Source organism: Ambystoma mexicanum, chromosome 9 (assembly GCF_040938575.1).
Source record: "Ambystoma mexicanum isolate Mex_15411 chromosome 9, UKY_AmexF1_1, whole genome shotgun sequence".
NCBI lineage: Eukaryota > Metazoa > Chordata > Amphibia > Caudata > Ambystomatidae > Ambystoma > Ambystoma mexicanum.
The window spans coordinates 150,136,717-150,156,450 of NC_090931.1; the positions used below are offsets into that span (position 1 = coordinate 150,136,717).

The 19,734-nt window shown below is 46.7% G+C and overlaps 1 protein-coding gene across 1 annotated transcript in view; it reads right to left on the bottom strand.

Annotated features, from left to right (window-relative positions):
• The window catches only part of TECTA (tectorin alpha), a 395,812-nt gene that overhangs the window by 223,547 nt on the left and 152,531 nt on the right, over positions 1-19,734 (bottom strand). The window contains exons 8-10 of the mRNA XM_069613900.1: positions 16,752-17,344; positions 8,805-9,378; positions 6,862-7,463 (exon numbers count right to left, since the gene is read on the bottom strand). Coding sequence (XP_069470001.1) covers positions 6,862-7,463; positions 8,805-9,378; positions 16,752-17,344 — 1,769 coding nt within the window. The remainder of the gene's footprint in view (positions 1-6,861; positions 7,464-8,804; positions 9,379-16,751; positions 17,345-19,734) is intronic.

Below are 19,734 nucleotides of genomic sequence, written 5' to 3' on the forward strand. Positions count from 1 at the left end.
GCTACATAGCAACCCTCAGGATGGCTCAGTGGAGGGAGTGCATCAATCTCTAGATGTGACACCAGAGCCACAGAGGGCGTGAAGGGCTTTACTCCGGCAGTATGCCCCTTTGCTCTCACTGACACCAGGCCTCACCCTGTGGTGCAGGCACGAAATTGACACTGGTGACAGCGTACCTGTCAAAAGCAGATGCTACAGGATGTCAGACACTGTGAAGAACCACATCTAGGCTTAGGTCACCAAGATGTTGGATCTGGGTGTTATTGAACCCTCAACCAGTCCCTGGTACAGTCCAGTGGTCCTTGTCCCCAAGGCAAGTTCCCAGGCAGGTACCAAGGATTGGCGGTTCTTTGAGGTCTACAGAGGGGTCAATGCGATCACTAAAACTGAAGCGCATCCATTGTCCAGTGCTGATGAGCTTGTGGACACCATAGGTGCTGCCAAATGTGTGAACACCTTTGACCTTACCTCAGGCTATTGGCAAATAGCTCTGACGGACCATGCCAAGGAAAAGACTTTATTCTCAACACCTGAGGGGCTCTACCAGTTTAGAGCCATGCCTTTTGAGTTGAAGAATGCACCTGCCACCTTCCAAAGATTACACAACCATGCACTCAGTGGGCTGGTGGCCTTTTGTGTGGCCTACTTAGACGACAATGCTGTCTACGGTTCTACCTGGAGGAGCATTTGACTCATTTGGATAAGGTGTTGCAAACCTTGAAAAGGGCTAACCTCACTATCAAGGCCACCATGTTCCAGATAGCTCAGGGGAAAGTCACATATCTTGTTCATGAGTTAGGAGGGGGTTGAATCCAAACTCTCCCCTTTAGGGTACAGGATTTATATGACTGGGAGACTCCCACTACCCAGACCCAGGTGAGAGCCTTTTTGGGCCTCATTGGATATTATCACAACTTCATGGCGGACTATGGAACCATAGCTGCCCCTCCGACAGCTCTGACTTCGCCCAAACAACTGAGGAAGGTTAATTGGACTGAAGAGTGTCAGAAGGCCTTTATTGGCTTGAAGGAAGGTCTGTGTAGGGCATCTGTGTTGTGTGCACATGACTACAGCAAACCCTTTATCGTTCAGACTGATGCCTGCGACACCGGAATTGGAGCTGCCTTGTTCCAGTTAGATGACAAAGAGAGGGAACATCCTATCATATTCATCAGCAGACAACTCAAGGGTAGAGAACTTAGGTGGACTAGGAAAGGGAATGTTTTAGCATAGTTTGGAGCCTTAGGTGTTTTAGGCCCTACCTTACAGGGTCTACCTTCAATGTCCAAACAGACCATACGCCCCTGAAGTGGCTTATGCAGATAAAGGGGGAAAACACAAAACTACTTAGGTGGTCCATTAGCCTGCAAGGGCTAGACTTCACCATTGAGCATAGACCAGGGAAGAGTCATGATAACGCATATAGCCTTTCCAGAACGTATGTTGACCATCTGGACGAGGGTGTCAATCTAGTGGGATGTTAGACCACTCTAACCTCAGTCTGGGGGTGGGGGGTGGGGGGTGACTGCGATGCTGGAAATGCATTGGTGTGACAGGCCCTCCATGTCTTTGTACTGTACTTCTTTTATCATGTGTGTTCTGTGTTATTTTCGGCACAGGAGTCCATGTGAGACTCCTGACAGTGCAGCTCTTCCTCTTTTTGGTTTGGTGAACAGACCCTTGGAATATCCTTATGGCACCCATGGGTGGGGAACCAACCCTGTACCCTTAGTGTATGTTTTTGGGCACCTGTGTATGGCCCATAGAACAGGGTATGGGCTGGTGGCAGCTCAATGCTGAATTTGACAGGTGCTCTGAGTATCCTCCATTTTGGGGATACCCAGGCCCTGCCATTGGAAGCAGTTAATTCCTGATAGGGGACAAGATGGCCCCTGTGGCCTCTCGCTTTCTATTGCCTGTTACCTTCGTTTCCCAAAGTCCTGGGAAGCCCTGGCTCTATCCCTTCATCTGATTGGCTGTCGGGTGGAAGTTCCATATATAGTATTGGGGGGAAGTCCAAGCCAGACTGGTGGAGCCTTCCCAGTGACTGTATTTTGTGGGTACACCCTTGGGGTGGGACCTGAGTGAATGGAGTGTGTGACCAATATGCATTTCAAGTTATCAGTATCTGGTTTCTGGTATGTGACACATAGACTGAGACAGCCCTGCACGAAACTAGTATGAATGCAGTGTGGAGTGCTGAATGGCTGGGTGCTTGTCCCAATCCACATTCCTTGTTGTGAGTGTCTGGATGGAGAAAAATGGATTGAATGCACTGTGTGCCTGATTGGCTGCCTGACTGCCCTTCTGAATGATTGGTTGTCTGAGTGTGGCCCAGCAGAGTGAATGAGAGACCAAACACTATATCAGGGGACCTCTCACTGATGTAAATCGTTCAGAAGCTGAAGTCGAAACTTGATACTTAAACTTGAAGCCCAGCCGGATGAGAAGATCTGCTGCCGCATTCCTTCACCAACTGAAAGCTGCCGTGTCTTCAAGAACTGATCCAAGAGAGGACCTGGCTAGGGCACCTCTTCCCAAGCTACGAGGGACCATCGTGCACCAGCTGATCTTTGCCAAAGCTCCCTGGAACAGACCCTCGAAAGGCTGCTGACAGGCAAAGGGGCTGCCGCGAATCTGAAATTAAGCTCCTGAACATCGAAGTCCACTGTCATTGACCAGGGTTTTCAGGTTTACTATAACCACTGGAAGCCCATCGAGTCGTGTTGCCCAGAAGAGGGTACAGCTTGACGCTGTGCTGCTCAAAGACAGGAGCCGCATCGCTCCACCTTTGCCTAAGACATTTGATCCGAGGACTCCCTTGCTCATCGCCGTCGACTGCTTTGTCCGGCTGGAGAAAGTCAAGGTTTTCAACGAACGAGGAAAATCCACCAGTTGGTTTCCCATCACCCGAAGTCCTCAAAGACGCAATGAAGATCCGAAAGACAGCCATGGTCACGTCCTGATCACCGAAGGCCAGACAGCGACGACTCGATATCCTTGCTGGGCAAAAGTTCTTCATTGACTCTTTGCAGCAACAAACTATCGTTGTCGAGGTACACCGCACGCCTTCACAGGACATTTACAAGCTTTCGTCAATGAGCACTGCGAGGACTGAAGCTACTTTCTCGACAACAGCCTTCACCTTTTCTTCACCTGGAATCTCGACACCCGTGGCTCCTAACTTAAAGGTTGTTCACTCAAAAAGGGCCTGTCAACGACTCATCGAAGAACTCAACAAAACCAGGTACATTGGGGTTGTGGAGCTTTTAGACGGAACCAAGACTATATTGAACATATCTGGACTGGGCTTGTCAATACGCTTTATTTACAGGTTGCCCAGGTGGGGGGGGATCCTCACACAGAACGGTCTCATGGTAGTGGAATAGACTGTTCTGCCATTGTTTGATTTAACTTGCATTCTTTCTGTTCTCTATGGTTGATTCATCTTACAATCTGATTCGAATGTCATTTGAACTGTTAGCAGTTGGTGCATTTCAAAGGAGTCAATATATGAGTGGTACCACATAGACTTGTATATATTTGCCATTATAGTATTGTCAGAGTACAAAGTGTGTTCTTGTAATTGTGTATATAATGTGAACCTTCTTTATATAAAGACTGTTTTCACTATCATCGTGTGTGGACATTCCTTTGTGGGTGCTTGGGTCTACAGTGTACTTCAGAACCACCCCCATCACCTCCTGAGAGCTTAATCCTTGATTGCTCGTCCACGTTTACCAACTAGAGAATCTTGGCTGGGGTGCTCTGTGCCTCCTTTCTGCCATATAGAGAGCAGGAGTACAGATACCCTCCTCCGGTCTTTTACGTGGGTATGCTTTGTTTGTTTGTTTGTTTTAATCACTTGTAATGCGCACCAGACCCAGAGGTTACCGTGCGCAGCACTACAGAAAATGCGAAGCTTGAGTTACAGGTTACAGATAATACACAATAATGCAGTGTTTTTAAATCCCAATCAAAAAGGAGGAAAAGGGCACCCATTTGCAGGTTTATTATTGGGGGTTAGAAGGCCTCTCTGGGAATGTTTGGTCTCACCCTAACTTATTTGTGCAAGCAATTGATCTTAGTTGGGAGAATGAGGAAAAACTAGGAAGACAACATATTCTTAATAAATGTCTATTGGAATTCGGTTATGATTGGACAGCAGCAATTGTTAATGGATTCAATTGAGAGAATATGGGAGGATTGGCAATCTGAGCGGAATAGCAATAGTATTTTAATTTGTGGTGACTTGAATGCTTTATGTGGTTCTAGTGAGCTTATAGGCAACTGCAGCCATTTAAAAATAAAGTGGACTGCCAAAAGGATATGAGATGGTTTAATTTAATTGAAATGTGGGCTATGCACCAATTAAATGGCAATGTCAACGGTGATATCCCTGGCGCCTTGATCACCAGAGAGCGGGGCTAGATTATATCTTTGTGTCAGAAGAAGTGTTTCAAAAAATCTCTTTCTATAGATGAGGCTCCCATTAAGTTCCATTTCCCCCAACAATGAACTATAAGATTAAGGGGTAAGATGAATTAAACAGGTTCAATCATAAGATTCTACAATTAGATGGAATCTTTTTTTAAACACAAGAATATAGATGCTTTCTTTACCGATTCCAACTATGCAGAGACTTTGGTGAGATTTTATGAAGGTTTGTCGAGATGTGGTAAACCCTTGGGTCAATGTCAGCATGTTTTTAACAGAATGATCCAAAGGCAAAAGGATTGCTCCATATTAGCATGCGTGCACTTGGTCGGGCCATAATGATCCTACTATAACATCCCGTAAGGCCCTTAATCAATGTTACAAAAATTGGTTGCATGGGTTTAAGGCTCCGTTGGTTGAGATCGATTTGGAGAATATGCTTAGAACCGTAGCTAATAGAAATTCAGATGACTTCTGGAGACTTATTAATGGTAATTCGAGTCTGCAAGAGAGCTCACAAACAAATCCTATCATGGGACAAGCTTGGGTGGTACACTTACCTACAATCTATTCCGAAAGGGGATTACAACAAGCGCTTGATTCTCCTTCAGTCTCTGACCACTGGTGTCTCCCATTATATGAGGAGTGAATTTTAAAAAGTAACATGTGACGTGCTCCGGGCCCATATGAGCTATTAAATATGACCCTAAAAGGTAATCCAATATTCTGGTCTAAATGTCTCCTAGTGATTTTTAAATGGGCTCTAGCTACTAAATCTCTCCCTACATCATTGAAGACTTCAATCGTTGTCCCTATAATTAAAAAGGGGTATTGTCTGAATCCTCAAAATGATCACCCCAATTGCTCTATCAATTGAACAACTGGCAGATGAGCGTTGGGAGACTATAAATGAAGCTACTATCATTAGGGAGGAAATGAGCGCTAGGAAAGTCCTCCCTACAAAGGATGATCACCCTTTTTTAACGTTGGACCGAAGAAGAGGGGCGCTTATGTCTGGTGCTCCCCAAAAGAATTCCTGCAATCGCGAGGTGCCCGGAGAACCTTTAAAAAGTGATTTGAACCATTATATTTATTGATGATAAGATGTTTATCAGAGGGGGTTGGTACTGGCCCAAATGGCTTTACTTTGAACCTTTTTAAAGCCTGGGCTATGAGAAGGTGAAAGGTGAAGTGAAGGGATGTGCATTCCTTTACTTCAAGAAAAAACCTTCAGAGTAACCCGAGATGGAGTGGTAAAGTAGGAAGCCATGATGCACAGCATCTCAATCTCTTTGCAATGTAATGCACAGAAGGGTCCATACTGATCCAGGAGCATTCTCAAAGTGAGAGCGGAAATTAATTGCAAAAAAAATTGAAACATTAAGAATTTAGATTTCCTGTATATGTTAGCAGCCAACAGCCAGTATACATGCAATCAGGCAGACTCCTTAAGTTATTACAAGTAGCACATCCAGGGGAAAATCTGCAATGCTCTTGACGTATGCCAAGATAATCAAGGAATCCGAGCCCTGGTGAGGTAAGAGCATTACGACAAACTGCAACTCAAAAACTTCGCTGGGGCCATATCTTACGGGGATTCAAATGAGTGTAGGTGCTCAGGGGCAGAGGACCTTTGATCAAATACCAAACGTCAGATAGCCCTCACCCCCCAAACTGTATTTACTATTTGTTTATTTGTTATGTGTTTAATTGTTTCTCATCCTCTGCCCCCTCCCTGTAGCCCTTTGGGCACTTTGAAACAGGATTTACTTCCTGTAAAAGCACCTAACAAGTGAACAATATATTAATAAATAAATAACTAGCGAAAGCAACAGTAGAGCAACAAATGGAAGGTGGCGCTGTTACAGTGGCATTAAGTACGAAATCGTGCATGGGCTGCCTTTCCCTTACACACCTAAAGATACAGGACCTCATTAGCCAAGATTTGAAATGGAGAAAATCAAAGATGCCCGTGATCTTCTCAGAATTGCACCCCATACCTTATACCTGATTCACAAAGCTGAACACAGGAGCATACCTAGAGATGCCTGGAGCATCTTTGAGATGGCCTTCAGTAAATCTATCAGAAGCACATCTGCGGATAAGCATCTGAGATGCTCCAAGAATCTTTAGATTTTCTCCAGTTTTAGCTTTTGTGAATCGGGTCTAAGGTAGCAGGTGCAAATCAAAAATGTTCATCTGCATTTCTGGTTTGAGCCAGTGTAGGTCTTTGAGAAACAGGCCCAGAGTTTGTAGCATGCATGCAACAGGTCAATTAAAGATAATACAAAAAATAATGCATTACCATATGACTACTGTTGACCCCTTCCACTGCCCCCTTCAACATCTTAATTGGTTGTCTGTACACATTAGAGGATTGGTAGTAGGCCCTATAATTTATATATCAAGGAAAATAGTTCTTACCAGTACAGTGTGCTTGTAAGCTCGATAGATGACAATGTTATAATTATACACTTCAATCTCCACTTGCTTTACCCACAAGGCCAGTGACGTGTCTCGGTCCTCGTTCTTAGCCGTAACCGTAAACTTGGGAACGGAATCTGCTCGGATGCCAGCGATGGTGGTACAGAGGATGATGGAGCAGCTGCTCTGGAAGTCAAAAGGGAACCCATCAAAGGTGAGGTAGTGGCCATACCCTGACACGATGCAGGAGGCGTCCATGCGAGGCTGGCAGTAGTAGAGGCCGCCCTCCTCCATGCAGTACTCGTCGTCCTTGCACAAGGTGCTCTCGCAGTAGATGTTGTTGTCCGTGCCGTTGCAGAAACAGAAAGACTGGCAATCCTGATCTACCCAAAAGCTGTCGTTGGTCAAGACCTGGTGTCCTTCGTAGTTACATCCACACTCTGTTCTGGGGATACACCTGGACCCGTGGAGCGCAAATCCTTCATCGCATTGGCAACCCTCGGCACAGCTATCCACGCACACAGGCCCCATTGCCAAAGTCTCACAGGTCTCGGAGCAGGTGATGCATTCCTCAAAGTGGCTGTTTTCAGGACAGAGGAGAGCTGGAAGAAACAGAAAACCCAGTCAAAGAAGACATCGGCTGAAAATGGAAGAACAGAAGAAGACCATAGCTTGTGTTAGTGTATTGGCCTTGTGTTTCCCTCCAGATGGAGATCCAGTGGGGGAAACAAGAAGCCCAATGCATATCAGTCACGTATGATATTGTGGTTCCTCCTAAACCTCTTGCTATGCCTTGCGTCTCCACGTCCAGTCTGCAAGAGACAAGCCTACTGAACCACTCTGTATGTATTTAAATACAGTGAATCTTAATGGGTCAATGGACGTCCTATCGCATTACAGATGTGGAGCTATCAAGCACGGGAACTTCTTTAACCATTCAATTTAATAGACAAGGAGAGTGAAGCTCGCCGTGTCTTTGATGTTTCTCAGAACTCTGAGGTGGAATACACCCCATATAGTTCAAAGTTAGGAATCTATGATGTTATGTTGTATAAGGCCTCCTGTATCCCTTGTCTACCCCTTCACTGTTCCCATGGACCAGCATTGCATGTGATGGAGAGGGGAGGCATGAGGTAACTATACAAAACATACAAACACATATAAGGTACCCACTCTCTTACCATAGAGCAACCAGAAATTAAAAAATAAAAAAAAAAGTGCAGAAAATGCAACTCCCCCCGGTGTGATTTCATGACCTTTGATGATGAATTCCATGACCCTCTGCCATGACATCACAGTAGGAGAATACAACATTCAGAAAGGGAAACAGCTTTCCAACGGCTCCCTGTAGAAGCCATACACAACATTAACATAGTTGGAAAACCTGGTGTTCTTCTGGCTCATGAGGAGTGGACCTTGACGCCCCTGTACCAGAGTGTATCCCCAGAACCAATGCCATGTGCAATAACACACCAACTGCAATCGCATTAAGACAAATCACACCTTCTCCGCCATGCAGCTAAAAACCTTTTGCCCACTGTCCTCATCCCTCTGCCACCAACTGGCTTCATTTTATGGGCTCTCTATTAATTTGTGAAGAGTTTCACTCTGCTTCTGTCCCGGGTGCAGAATTCAAGTGGGAATGCTCGTTGTTTGCACTGGTGTTCCCAAAACATATAACAATTAGTCAACAAAAACATTTCATTTTAAGATGGATACTGGGTTTTAGATCTGAGGTTGAGGTTTAAGATCTAAGATCTAAGGTTGGAAATCCTCAATCAGGTTTAAGGGAGAATATAAGAATCAAACATGTTGTGAAAGCAAGATACAGCCTCCCAATTATTAAGACTTAATATAACCTCTAAGTGCCAGAAACACATAAATCCTCACTTTGTATATAAATACTAAACTTAAGGAATAAAGAAAGTATATCCCAAACTTACGGCAGAAGTTGCGACTTCTCCATTGGCCAACATCCACTGCGGCATTCTTGCATGCACTGGCGTACCGGGTGACCGAGTCGCAGAGCTCAGACTGGTTCCCCCCACTCGTGCACAAGCGAAAGAGGCAGGTCCTGTAGTAAGCCGAGACGTTGACCACGGCATGACACTCAAGGAAGGAGCTGTTACTCTGGTCATTGATGATCCCACACTTGGACCTACTCCTGTAGTACTTCAGCAGTTCCGAGTCATTGTTGCACGCTTTCAGCAGGTCACCGCATTCCCCGTTGCAGATTTCATCAAATGTGGTCCAGCTTTCCAAGAAAGCCTCCAAGTTGTCGGTGCATTTTCCATTTGGGAAACAAAATTCATCGTCTCCATTACCGTTGAAGAATCCACATAAACCCCCGGTGCAATTATAGTAGAATGTGGACAGGCTGATGGAAAGCATCCCATAGTCCGTGTACTGGAGCTTGAGCAACCCATCCGACTCGATGATGGTCCCGTTCCTGTTACGGTAAATCTCCAGCTTACCGGTTGGGTGGAAATATGGCAATTCAACCTCAAAGCCATTGACCTAAGGAAGGAAAGTGACACAATCCAGTGAATTTCTAAAGTTAATTTTTATTGACTTGACTATGTGTGATCAGATGTTTGGATCTGTGACCCCCGTATTCCACCAGCCTTCCCTCGTCTGTCCAGGACTGGTCATTGTTGCAGTCCAGATCATTTGGAGGGTTGCAGGTTGACTACCTCTGCTGTAGGTTGAGCAATCATATTAAGTAAATATATATATATATAACTGCATGCAGGACACTCCCCGCTCCTGAGCTCTCTGAAACAGGTGTCATTATACCTCAATGTGATGGTTCCCAGATTATCGACTTTAGATGAATTAAATGTTGAGGAGGCCCTGCCGGGATTCAAACCTGCGAATTATGGCTGCATAGAGATCTCTGATGCAAGGATTAAAATTGCTATCTTTTCAAATTAATGATCAACTCATCAGTGCCATAAGCAAAAAGAAGCCGGTGAATAATACGCCGTTATTTGAACCGTCAATGCCTTGTCACCACTTCCTCCCCAAAATGGCTTATGTATAAAGTGGGACAGCACAAATACTACATTTGTTTTTCATCCTCCATGACCTTTGAGGCTAAGGCATACCCCAACCTATTTACATGCTTCTACCATGTGACTCACATTTCCCACTTCTGTCCCCATAGATCCCCATAAACTGGGAAACCTGGAGTCCATGTTGATATCTTTGCGATTCCTTTGTATAAGGACATTAAGACAGGCATTAACTAATTGATTGAACACCTGTGTGATGAGGCCAATCAAGGCCTGTCTGGGGTTGCTTGTGTTTCCGTGCAGAGGGGACCTGGTCTAGCAGTTCAGGCTGGGCTGCTCCCATTGGTGGTGTGTGGATTTGCATATGGCCGCACCACTTTTGCAAAGGCGCAGAAAGGATAAAAAAAGGCCAGAGCAATGCCAGTGGTACAGATGTATTCAAAACCTTCCACCCATCACGTTTTTGGCTATAGTTGGTCTCCCTGTGTGAGAGAGGGTATGCCGAGACGTGGGCCCCTTGCTTGTTGCGCGATAGGGAACCAAGCTGCATCTCATTGATGATGCCCAACGAGACTGAAATATTTCTGAGGTTGATTGTGTTTCTGTGCACTGGGGACCTGGACTAGCAGTTCAGGGTGGGCTTCCCCCATTGGTAGCAGTGCCGGACTCATTTTCATATGGTGGACCCCTTTTGAAATGGCACAGCTGGGCTAAAAAATGTGGTGTGGAAGTTCAGATTTATTCAAAACCTTCCACCCATAACTTTTTTTGGTTATGGTTTTCCAATAAAACAACAATAAGAAAATATGTTATTGAAAGGGAAACAAATTGGAAAACTGCAACATATGCCCTTCTCCCAACCCAACCTCGCCATGCCACAAACATAGTAGGATTTCCACGGAAAAGGGCAATTTGGAAGAAAATAATGTTAGGTTTTCTTACGTCCAGTAGAGATCGCAATTCAGTAGAAGTATGGCTCTTGGTGACACCCTCCTTGGTCAACATATTGGCATGTCCAAAATGGTTGAGAGTCCACCATTTTATCACAGGGGTGGCTTTTACAATTCACATCCTAAACTAACTTTGAAAATCTTCTCAATACTTTGCCTCAGTCATGAGAAAACTATTCACAGCCATTTCTTTCTTGGTCTTTTCTTTACATTCTGTGCTACTCCAATAACACCAAAGTACTTGCACCTCAAACTACTTGCAGAGATGAGACCCTTTCTTAATTCCACCAACTGTGCCGCTCTAGCTCGTTCCATCATTGGAGCGCGTTGTGGTGAGTGAGCCAGCCTGCTACAGGGTATTGGTAGGGGCAGAATTAATCGGCTACAAGTTATTCAAAATAGCGCTGTACGCATTGCAAAGGGTTTAGGAAGAAATTGCCACGTATCTGTTTCTAGCAGAACCCTACACTGGCTGCCCAGCGACAGGCGTGTTATCTTTCGGACACTGTGTATGACACACAACTGCCTTTATGGAAAAAGTCTAAGTTACCTATCAAGCAGACTTTCCTTGCTTCCGAATTGGATAACTCTCCGATCAAGCAACTCCAACCTTCTGCAAATTCCTAAATCCAAAGTCTGACTTGTGATTGAGGGATCCTTTCCTTATGCCACCACAAAATGCTGGAATGCCCTCCCGCCAGATCTGAGAGCATGTTCCTCTCAGGTTAGATTTCAGCAGGTTCTGAAAAGAGTCTCATTCGGCTAAACTCCTCTTTCCTTCAGTTACTAAATCCAATCCTGTCTCTGACATGATTTGTGTGTTTTTTGCTGTTTGTTTTGTCTTGCGCTACCATGCCTATGGTATGTTCAGCACATTTAAATTAAATAAATATATAAATAAAAGAAATGACAGAACTGGTATGGTTGTTGCATCTAAATATATATATATATATATATGTATATATATATATATATATATATAACACTGAGTATTTGTTTTTTTTCAGAGAAGTATTTTGAACATTTTGAAATTGTGAAATGTATTGAAATTGCCCTTTTCTGCTCCAATTTTCAGTGCTATGCTGATGACACTCAACTCATTGTCAGGCTTCCCTCGGCCACCCCTTCTTCTTCTCTCTTCTCTGATTGCTTATCTGCCATTCAGGATTGGTGTGCCGGCAACGATTTCTGGCTGAATGCCAGCAAGACGGAGATCCACCTCATTGACACACCTTCACCCTCCTTTCCTGTCACTCTATGGCCGGCCTCCCTTGGCCCTCCTCCTACCCCCACCTGTGAGGCTAAGAACCTCAGAGTCATCTTTGACTCCATGTTTTCCTTCTGTGCCCGCATCTCTGATGTCTCTAGAAACAAGCTGTGGGTAGATCTCTGTCTTCGGCTGGGGCCTCCCTCTGGAACAGCCTCTCTGCCACTCTGAAACTTGAGGCGAACCATCTCCAGTTCTGGAAGCACTTCAGGACCTTCCTCTTTGCTTCTGCCTTCGCTCCTCCTCTCCCCTGCTGATCTGTTCTGTCTCGGCATCGTGCACCTGGTTACCCTCTGACTTTCGGGCCCAGGTACCTGCTCACCCTGCCACCCACCCCACTGCCTCCTGGCATCCCTTGCACTGGGGTCTGTATCCGTAACCCTACAGTCCCCCCTTTTTTTCTCTACACTTAACAGCCACACCTCTGTCTGTCATCATAAACCTAGCACTTGCCACTTGCTGGCTGCACTACCCCTGTGTGTTGCTTTATGTCATTTATTGTTTATTTATTTTATTTATTCATCTTTTATTTCTTGTTATTCCTCTGCTCAGCACTTTTCCCCTCCCCCTCTCCAATGCACTTGCACGTTCTCAATGTCACTGGGCCTAGTAAGATCGTTTTTTTGTTCTCCTTTGTTCCCCTCCCTTGCCTCGTAGCACTCTGAAACACTTGTGAACAAGCGCGATACAAATAAAATATCATTATCAAAAAATGATGTTTACAATTGTAATGTCAGAGGAGAAATGTTATATACCACGGTCCAGTCACTGCATGTGGTGGCTGTACCAGAAGATGAAGTGAGCGCACCCCAGTGTGAGAGATACAGGGGGGTGTGGCAGCAGAGGAAGCCCATGACTACCCCCAAACGTTTTGGTGTTGGAAGAGAATGGCGAGGACTTAGGAGGTTAGGTTAATAGCCACTGGATATTATGGCAATAGAATGGCATTTGATCTTGGAGCAGAGTGTTTTCCAGCGATAGCTCCTATTCATGCACACCAGAGACACACAGGGCACGACATCATTCCCTGAACAGGTTGCTGTTGGGCCTCTCTAGATATCTCGCGACGTGTATACATCACTGTTGAGGTGGCGCTGGGCTCCCTGCTCCAGTGGACTCCTTTCTGCTGATAATGGGGTTTGCTGTGCAGAGGAAGGCGGGTTCTTCTAAGACTTTGCAGCTTTTTAAAGGTGCCTTTTTTGAAGAGAGCCCGCTTAATAGTCCACCTGGCAATCTAGGTACAAGCCAACATGTGCCAATTCCAAAGGAGAACCCGGGGGTATTTCCCTCTCAGTGATTATTACAGATCTGATCTGCTCACTTGTTATTTGAGCAGCCGAGGTGGTAACTGTGGTTTTCACTTTACAGCAGAACCGCCCAGGAGGAAATGAACCCTATGGAAGAGCCAGACTAGCCTAACAGTTGGAGGCTTCTGATTGGCTTTTGGAGGAATCCATCGTATGTTCTGCATGTTGACCCCATAACATCTAAACATAGAGAAACCATCTAGGCCAGAATTGGATATCACATCACCATATAATCTGGTACCTTTTTCATTAACCTTTTATTGGCCCTAATGGCGGAACCGCAATGGAATTATCAGTATATTGAAGAGCTGCGTTAATACTTGGTTACAATTATTTCTGCAAGTTCAATATTGATCTCTTTCCCAAGTTCCATGAGGCTGCAGGGCCTGAGATATGTTGGTCATGAACAGTGCACAACACTGACCAGAAGGCTGAGTAAATCCTATTGAGGGGGGTATATTTCAGGTTCTGCTAGAATATGAGGTGGCTTCTAGGTGGAGTTATCCGTGTGAGGGCGCAGTCGCAGGATCTAGCAGGCCATGGATGAGACGACTATCCCCTGCTTGTAGCACGCCAGTGGCTCAGTGTCTGCAAGCAGAAACGCTAAGTCAGCACGTCGGTGAAGCAGAGAGCCCTGAACAGAAAGGGCTCTGGTAAAGGAGCCCAATTAAGAGTTTCTGGATGGGGGAGCGGGGCAAAGCAGGAAGTATCATGATCATTACAACCGGGGCTGGAGAACAGACAGACTTTCTATAACCAGGGTCCCTCACCATTGATTATGCAGAAAGTGATGGTGGGAGATGTAGGACAAAATATCTGGGGACAATGTTTGCAGACCACTCTTCTACAGGAAGATGAAACTTGGTCAATTGGTTAGCGGGGAGTAAACACGTTTGTGTATAGCTCCAACATTATTGAAAATAGTTTCTCCCATGGACGGCGCTATTTCTACCCATACATTTCTAGATCTGTGCCCTCATACGTGTTATCTACTCACTGTAGTATATCCTAAAATAGCATACTGGGATCACTTTTGTAATTGTATAATGCACTGGTCAGCAATTCTCAGACCTCTTGCTTTTGCCTTGCAGTAAAGTTAAGTTTTTCCCCCACCAAACACATTTCGGTCCATCCTTTTCAACCAAAATCCTGCGAAGAGGCAGTGAAAGTTGACGCGAGGCTGATTAGGAAGGGATTTCTGGAGCATGTGTTCTCCCAGTGGTCGTGACATTAGGCTGTGCTGGTAGGCATCTGAACACGCCCACAGAAGCAAGCCAGAGAGGTTGGGACATATTTAAGGATGGAATAATGGCCCCTATTCTTGACTATTGGGGAACGAGGAGTCAGGCCTCAGCACAATGGCTGGGCGAGTACACACGGGCTGGCACTGAAGCCACCCAAGCCCTATTCTGTTGTTGCCAATTATAGAACGAAATAGATTTCCGCTGTTATGTGTTTGCACTGACTGGCATGTAAGGAGGCAGAATGTAAAAGTTTAAAGGCGGCCCTCGTGGACCACACAACGTACGCCCTGTCCCAGGCTCAGAGACCAACTGAGATACAAAGAAGGAGATGCCGCCATTTACAAAATGGGATTTCATGTACAATGGAGAAAAAGAAAAGTTAAAAAACTATTGCAAGAAGTGGGAATTTGTGGTTTTCATGCGAAGACATGTGCAGATAGAAGGGCTTAACCACAACACCCGGCCCTGAGTTCATATTATGTAGACTCTTCAGACATGCAGTGCTGTGCCCCCCACCCCCCCCCCCCCCCCCCCCCGCGCTGCTATTCTAGTGTTGTCACTGGACATTTCAGGATGTTGAGCTTATCCCAAGGTGCTCCAGCGAGTGTGCCTCGCTCCTGGGCAGGCTCTGGGGTGCGACCCCTGGGGTTAGTAGTCAATGGTCGTATCCTCCATGCCACTAACATGTCTCTCTCTCTCTGTACCCCACTGCTCCACTGCCCATTTAGGGGTCAGGGATAATAGTCATACGGTTTAGCTGTGACGGTCACTGTATCCTAGCCCCCCACTGTCCGCGCGCATCCTCCTTTCTGTTCAGGATCTAGAATGAAAACGTTGGGTCTAGCAGTCCATGCCACATGACAATAGCCCCTGTCAAGTCATCCTATCACCTAGCACTCTCTTTCTCTCTGCCATCCAACCATGCTACTCCCTTGCCAGAATCTGGAACCTGACCTTTGGGCTAATGTGTGAATCTCACATCACCTGATCTGGAAAGCATCCTTTGGGTTTAGCACTGAGTGTCGCATGACAGTAGCCCTGCCAAGTCACCCTATCACATTGTTCTCTCCCTCTCTCCCTCTCCAATGCAACTAGCCTTCACCCATTTCAGGATCTGGAATATGAATTTGGGTTTAGCTATAAATGTCCCACAAGCCTCGTCTTGCTCCCTTCTCGCATCTCTCTCTCTTTATCCCCCGCCCTTTCTGTTCCCTTGTCGGGATGTGGAATGCAGCACTTGGGCTTAGCTGTGACTGTCCCACTAACCTCATGCTGTCCCCTTCTAGCATCTTTCTCTACTCCCCACACTTTCTGTTCCCTTGTTGGGATGTGGAATGCAGCCCTTGGGCTTAGCTGTGACTGTCCCACTAACCTCATGCTGTCCCCTTCTAGCATCACTCTCTCTCGCTCCCCCCACACACTTTCTGGTCCCCTCTCAGGATGTGGAATGCAGCCCTTGGGCTTAGCTGTTGGTGTCCCCCTGACCCCCATCCTATCCCCTTCTACCAGCTCCCTCTCTACCCCACACCCTTTCTGTTCCCTATGTCGGGATGTGGAATGCAGCCCTTGGGCTTAGCTGTGAATGTACCACTAAATTCATGCTGTATCCTTCTAGCGGCTCTCTCTATCCTCCACCCCCACACTGTCTGTTCCCCTCTCAGGAAGTGGAATGCAGCCCTTGGGCTTAGCTGTGAAAGTACTGGGATTCCTCTTCTCACGACTGCACTTTTAAGCAACCATAAATGCAATGTAGCGCCTTATAAAATTCCACTAAATAAATACAAACCTAACCATGTGTGAGCACTACGAAGCCTGATTCAAAGATCCCACCTGACCTAAATGTGGTCTTAGTTGACGTGGGAATGATTAAAGTGGTGACAAGAAACCCTAACGTGCAACCACCTATGAGATAGAGCCTACCACCAAAGTGGATAGCCTTAAACTTTGTGTTCTATTGGTCGGAAAATAAGGTAGCAATTTAAGGGCTGACCATGTCACTGCTACCTCATTAATGAGTCAACTCATAGAATCTCATGGCAGACCACTTATGCCAGTGTCTTGGGGAAATGTTTAATATTCAAACAAATAAATCACTTTGGGGGTTTTACCTTGACCTCTGATGTGCTGCTGCCTCCGATTTTGATCTCCTGCTTGGCCACCTGGATTCGTAAGGGGCGCAGCCAATTGGCGCTGGAGTCCAGCTTCTTCTTGCTGATGTCCACTTCCAGGAAATCTGCTTTATCCGGGCAGGTCTTGAGCAGCGTGTACGAGTATTCCACCGGGAAGCCGAAGGTGGCCGCATCGAAGGTGTGGACCACCTGGCTCTGACTCACCAGGCACACGCTCTCGCGCTTGGGGTAGCAGCCCTGGTAGCCGTGCTCCACGGTGCAGATCTCGCCCTGCCGGCAGGTGGTGTTGAAGCAGGTCACGTCGCCGCCGTCCTCGCACCAGCACTGGACGCTGCAGTCCGGCGAGGCCCAGAAGGAGTCGCCCACCACGTAGTAGCGGCCGTCCACGTCGCAGCCGCAGTGCTGCTGTTGGACGCACTGGTCGGTGCTGAGAAGGTAGCCTTCGTTGCACTCGCAGCCTTCTGTGCATGGTGTGCTGCAGGCCAGGGGCGAGGTGAGGTCGGAGCACGTGGCGGGGCAGCTGCTGGTGCACACCGAGTAATGGCTGTTGTCGGGACAGCGCACTGCGGCAGCTGCAATAAAGGAAGCACATGTGAGTTGCACACAATCACACAGTTGCACAGCTTTCCAAATAGACCCTCTTTACATATAACTTTCCTCTGGTGTACATCACAAAAACACTGCATTGGGGCAAAGGTGGATACATACATTTTCTTTTCTGTCTCAAACATAGTCTGAGGCATAGGACATAGAGTTTTCCAAAGTAAAAAGGGAACAAGTTATACATTTGCTGCCTTAATAACATAGAATGAATCAAAATGATACTGCAAATTTCACATTTAAGAATGGATCATACTAATGTATGCAAGAGGCACAAAATACATGTTGCTCCTAAATGTAGGCTCAAAACTTGATTTAGTCCAGTGCAGCTATCAGCGTCATTATTCATGTGGCGTGCATGCTAAGGGCTTCTCCTGATGATCCCATGGTGCATGCTAAGGGCTTCTCCTGATGATCCCATTGTGCATGCTAAGGGCTTCTCCTGATGATCCTATGGTGCATGCGCTTTCTAAGGGCTTCTCCTGATGATCCCATTATGCATGCGCTAAGGGCTTCTCCTGATGATCCCATGGTCCATGCGCTTTCTAAGGGCTTCTCCTGATGATCCCATGGTGCATGCTAAGGGCTTCTCCTGATGATCCTATGGTGCATGCGCTTTCTAAGGGCTTCTCCTGATGATCCCATTATGCATGCGCTAAGGGCTTCTCCTGATGATCCCATGGTCCATGCGCTTTCTAAGGGCTTCTCCTGATGATCCCATTGTGCATGCTAAGGGCTTCTCCTGATGATCCTATGGTGCATGCGCTTTCTAAGGGCTTCTCCTGATGATCCCATGGTGCATGCGCTTTCTAAGGGCTTCTCCTGATGATCCCATGGTGCATGCTAAGGGCTTCTCCTGATGATCCCATTGTGCATGCTAAGGGCTTCTCCTGATGATCCTATGGTGCATGCGCTTTCTAAGGGCTTCTCCTGATGATCCCATTATGCATGCGCTAAGGGCTTCTCCTGATGATCCCATGGTCCATGCGCTTTCTAAGGGCTTCTCCTGATGATCCTATGGTGCATGCGCTTTCTAAGGGCTTCTCCTGATGATCCCATGGTGCATGCGCTTTCTAAGCGCTTCTCCTGATGATCCCATGGTGCATGCGCTTTCTAATGGCTTCTCCTGATGATCCCATTATGCATGCGCTAAGGGCTTCTCCTGATGATCCTATGGTGCATGCGCTTTCTAAGGGCTTCTCCTGATGATCCCATTGTGCATGCTAAGGGCTTCTCCTGATGATCACATGGTGCATGCGCTTTCTAAGGGCTTCTCCTGATGATCCCATGGTGCATGCGCTTTCTAAGGGCTTCTCCTGATGATCCCATGGTGCATGCGCTTTCTAAGGGCTTCTCCTGATGATCCCATGGTGCATGCGCTTCCTAAGGGCTTCTCCTGATGATCCCATTGTGCATGCTAAGGGCTTCTCCTGATGATCCTATGGTGCATGCGCTTTCTAAGGGCTTCTCCTGATGATCCCATGGTGCATGCGCTTTCTAAGGGCTTCTCCTGATGATCCCATCATGCATGCGCTAAGGGCTTCTCCTGATGATCCCATGGTGCATGCGCTTTCTAAGGGCTTCTCCTGATGATCCCATTGTGCATGCTAAGGGCTTCTCCTGATGATCCTATGGTGCATGCGCTTTCTAAGGGCTTCTCCTGATGATCCCATGGTGCATGCGCTTTCTAAGGGCTTCTCCTGATGATCCCATGGTGCATGCGCTTTCTAAGGGCTTCTCCTGATGATCCCATGGTGCATGCGCTTTCTAAGGGCTTCTCCTGATGATCCCATTGTGCATGCTAAGGGCTTCTCCTGATGATCCTATGGTGCATGCGCTTTCTAAGGGCTTCTCCTGATGATCCCATGGTGCATGCGCTTTCTAAGCGCTTCTCCTGATGATCCCATTGTGCATGCCCTTTCTAAGCGCTTCTCCTGATGATCCCATGGTGCATGCCCTTTCTAAGGGCTTCTCCTGAGTATCACATTGTGCATGTGCTTTCTAAGGACTTCTCCTGACGATCCCATTGTGCATGCGCTTTCTAAGGGCTTCTCCTGATGATCCCATTGCTCAGGTGCATGCTAAGGGCTTCTCCTTATGATCCCATTGTGCATGCGCTTTCTAAGGGCTTCTCCTGATGATCCCATGGTGCATGCAAAGGGCTTCTCCTGATGATCCCATTGTGCATGCTAAGGGCTTCTCCTGATGATCCTATGGTGCATGCGCTTTCTAAGGGCTTCTCCTGATGATCCCATGGTGCATGCACTTTCTAAGGGCTTCTCCTGATGGTCCCATGGTGCATGCTAAGGGCTTCTCCTGATGATCCCATTGTGCATGCTAGGGGCTTCTCCTGATGATCCTA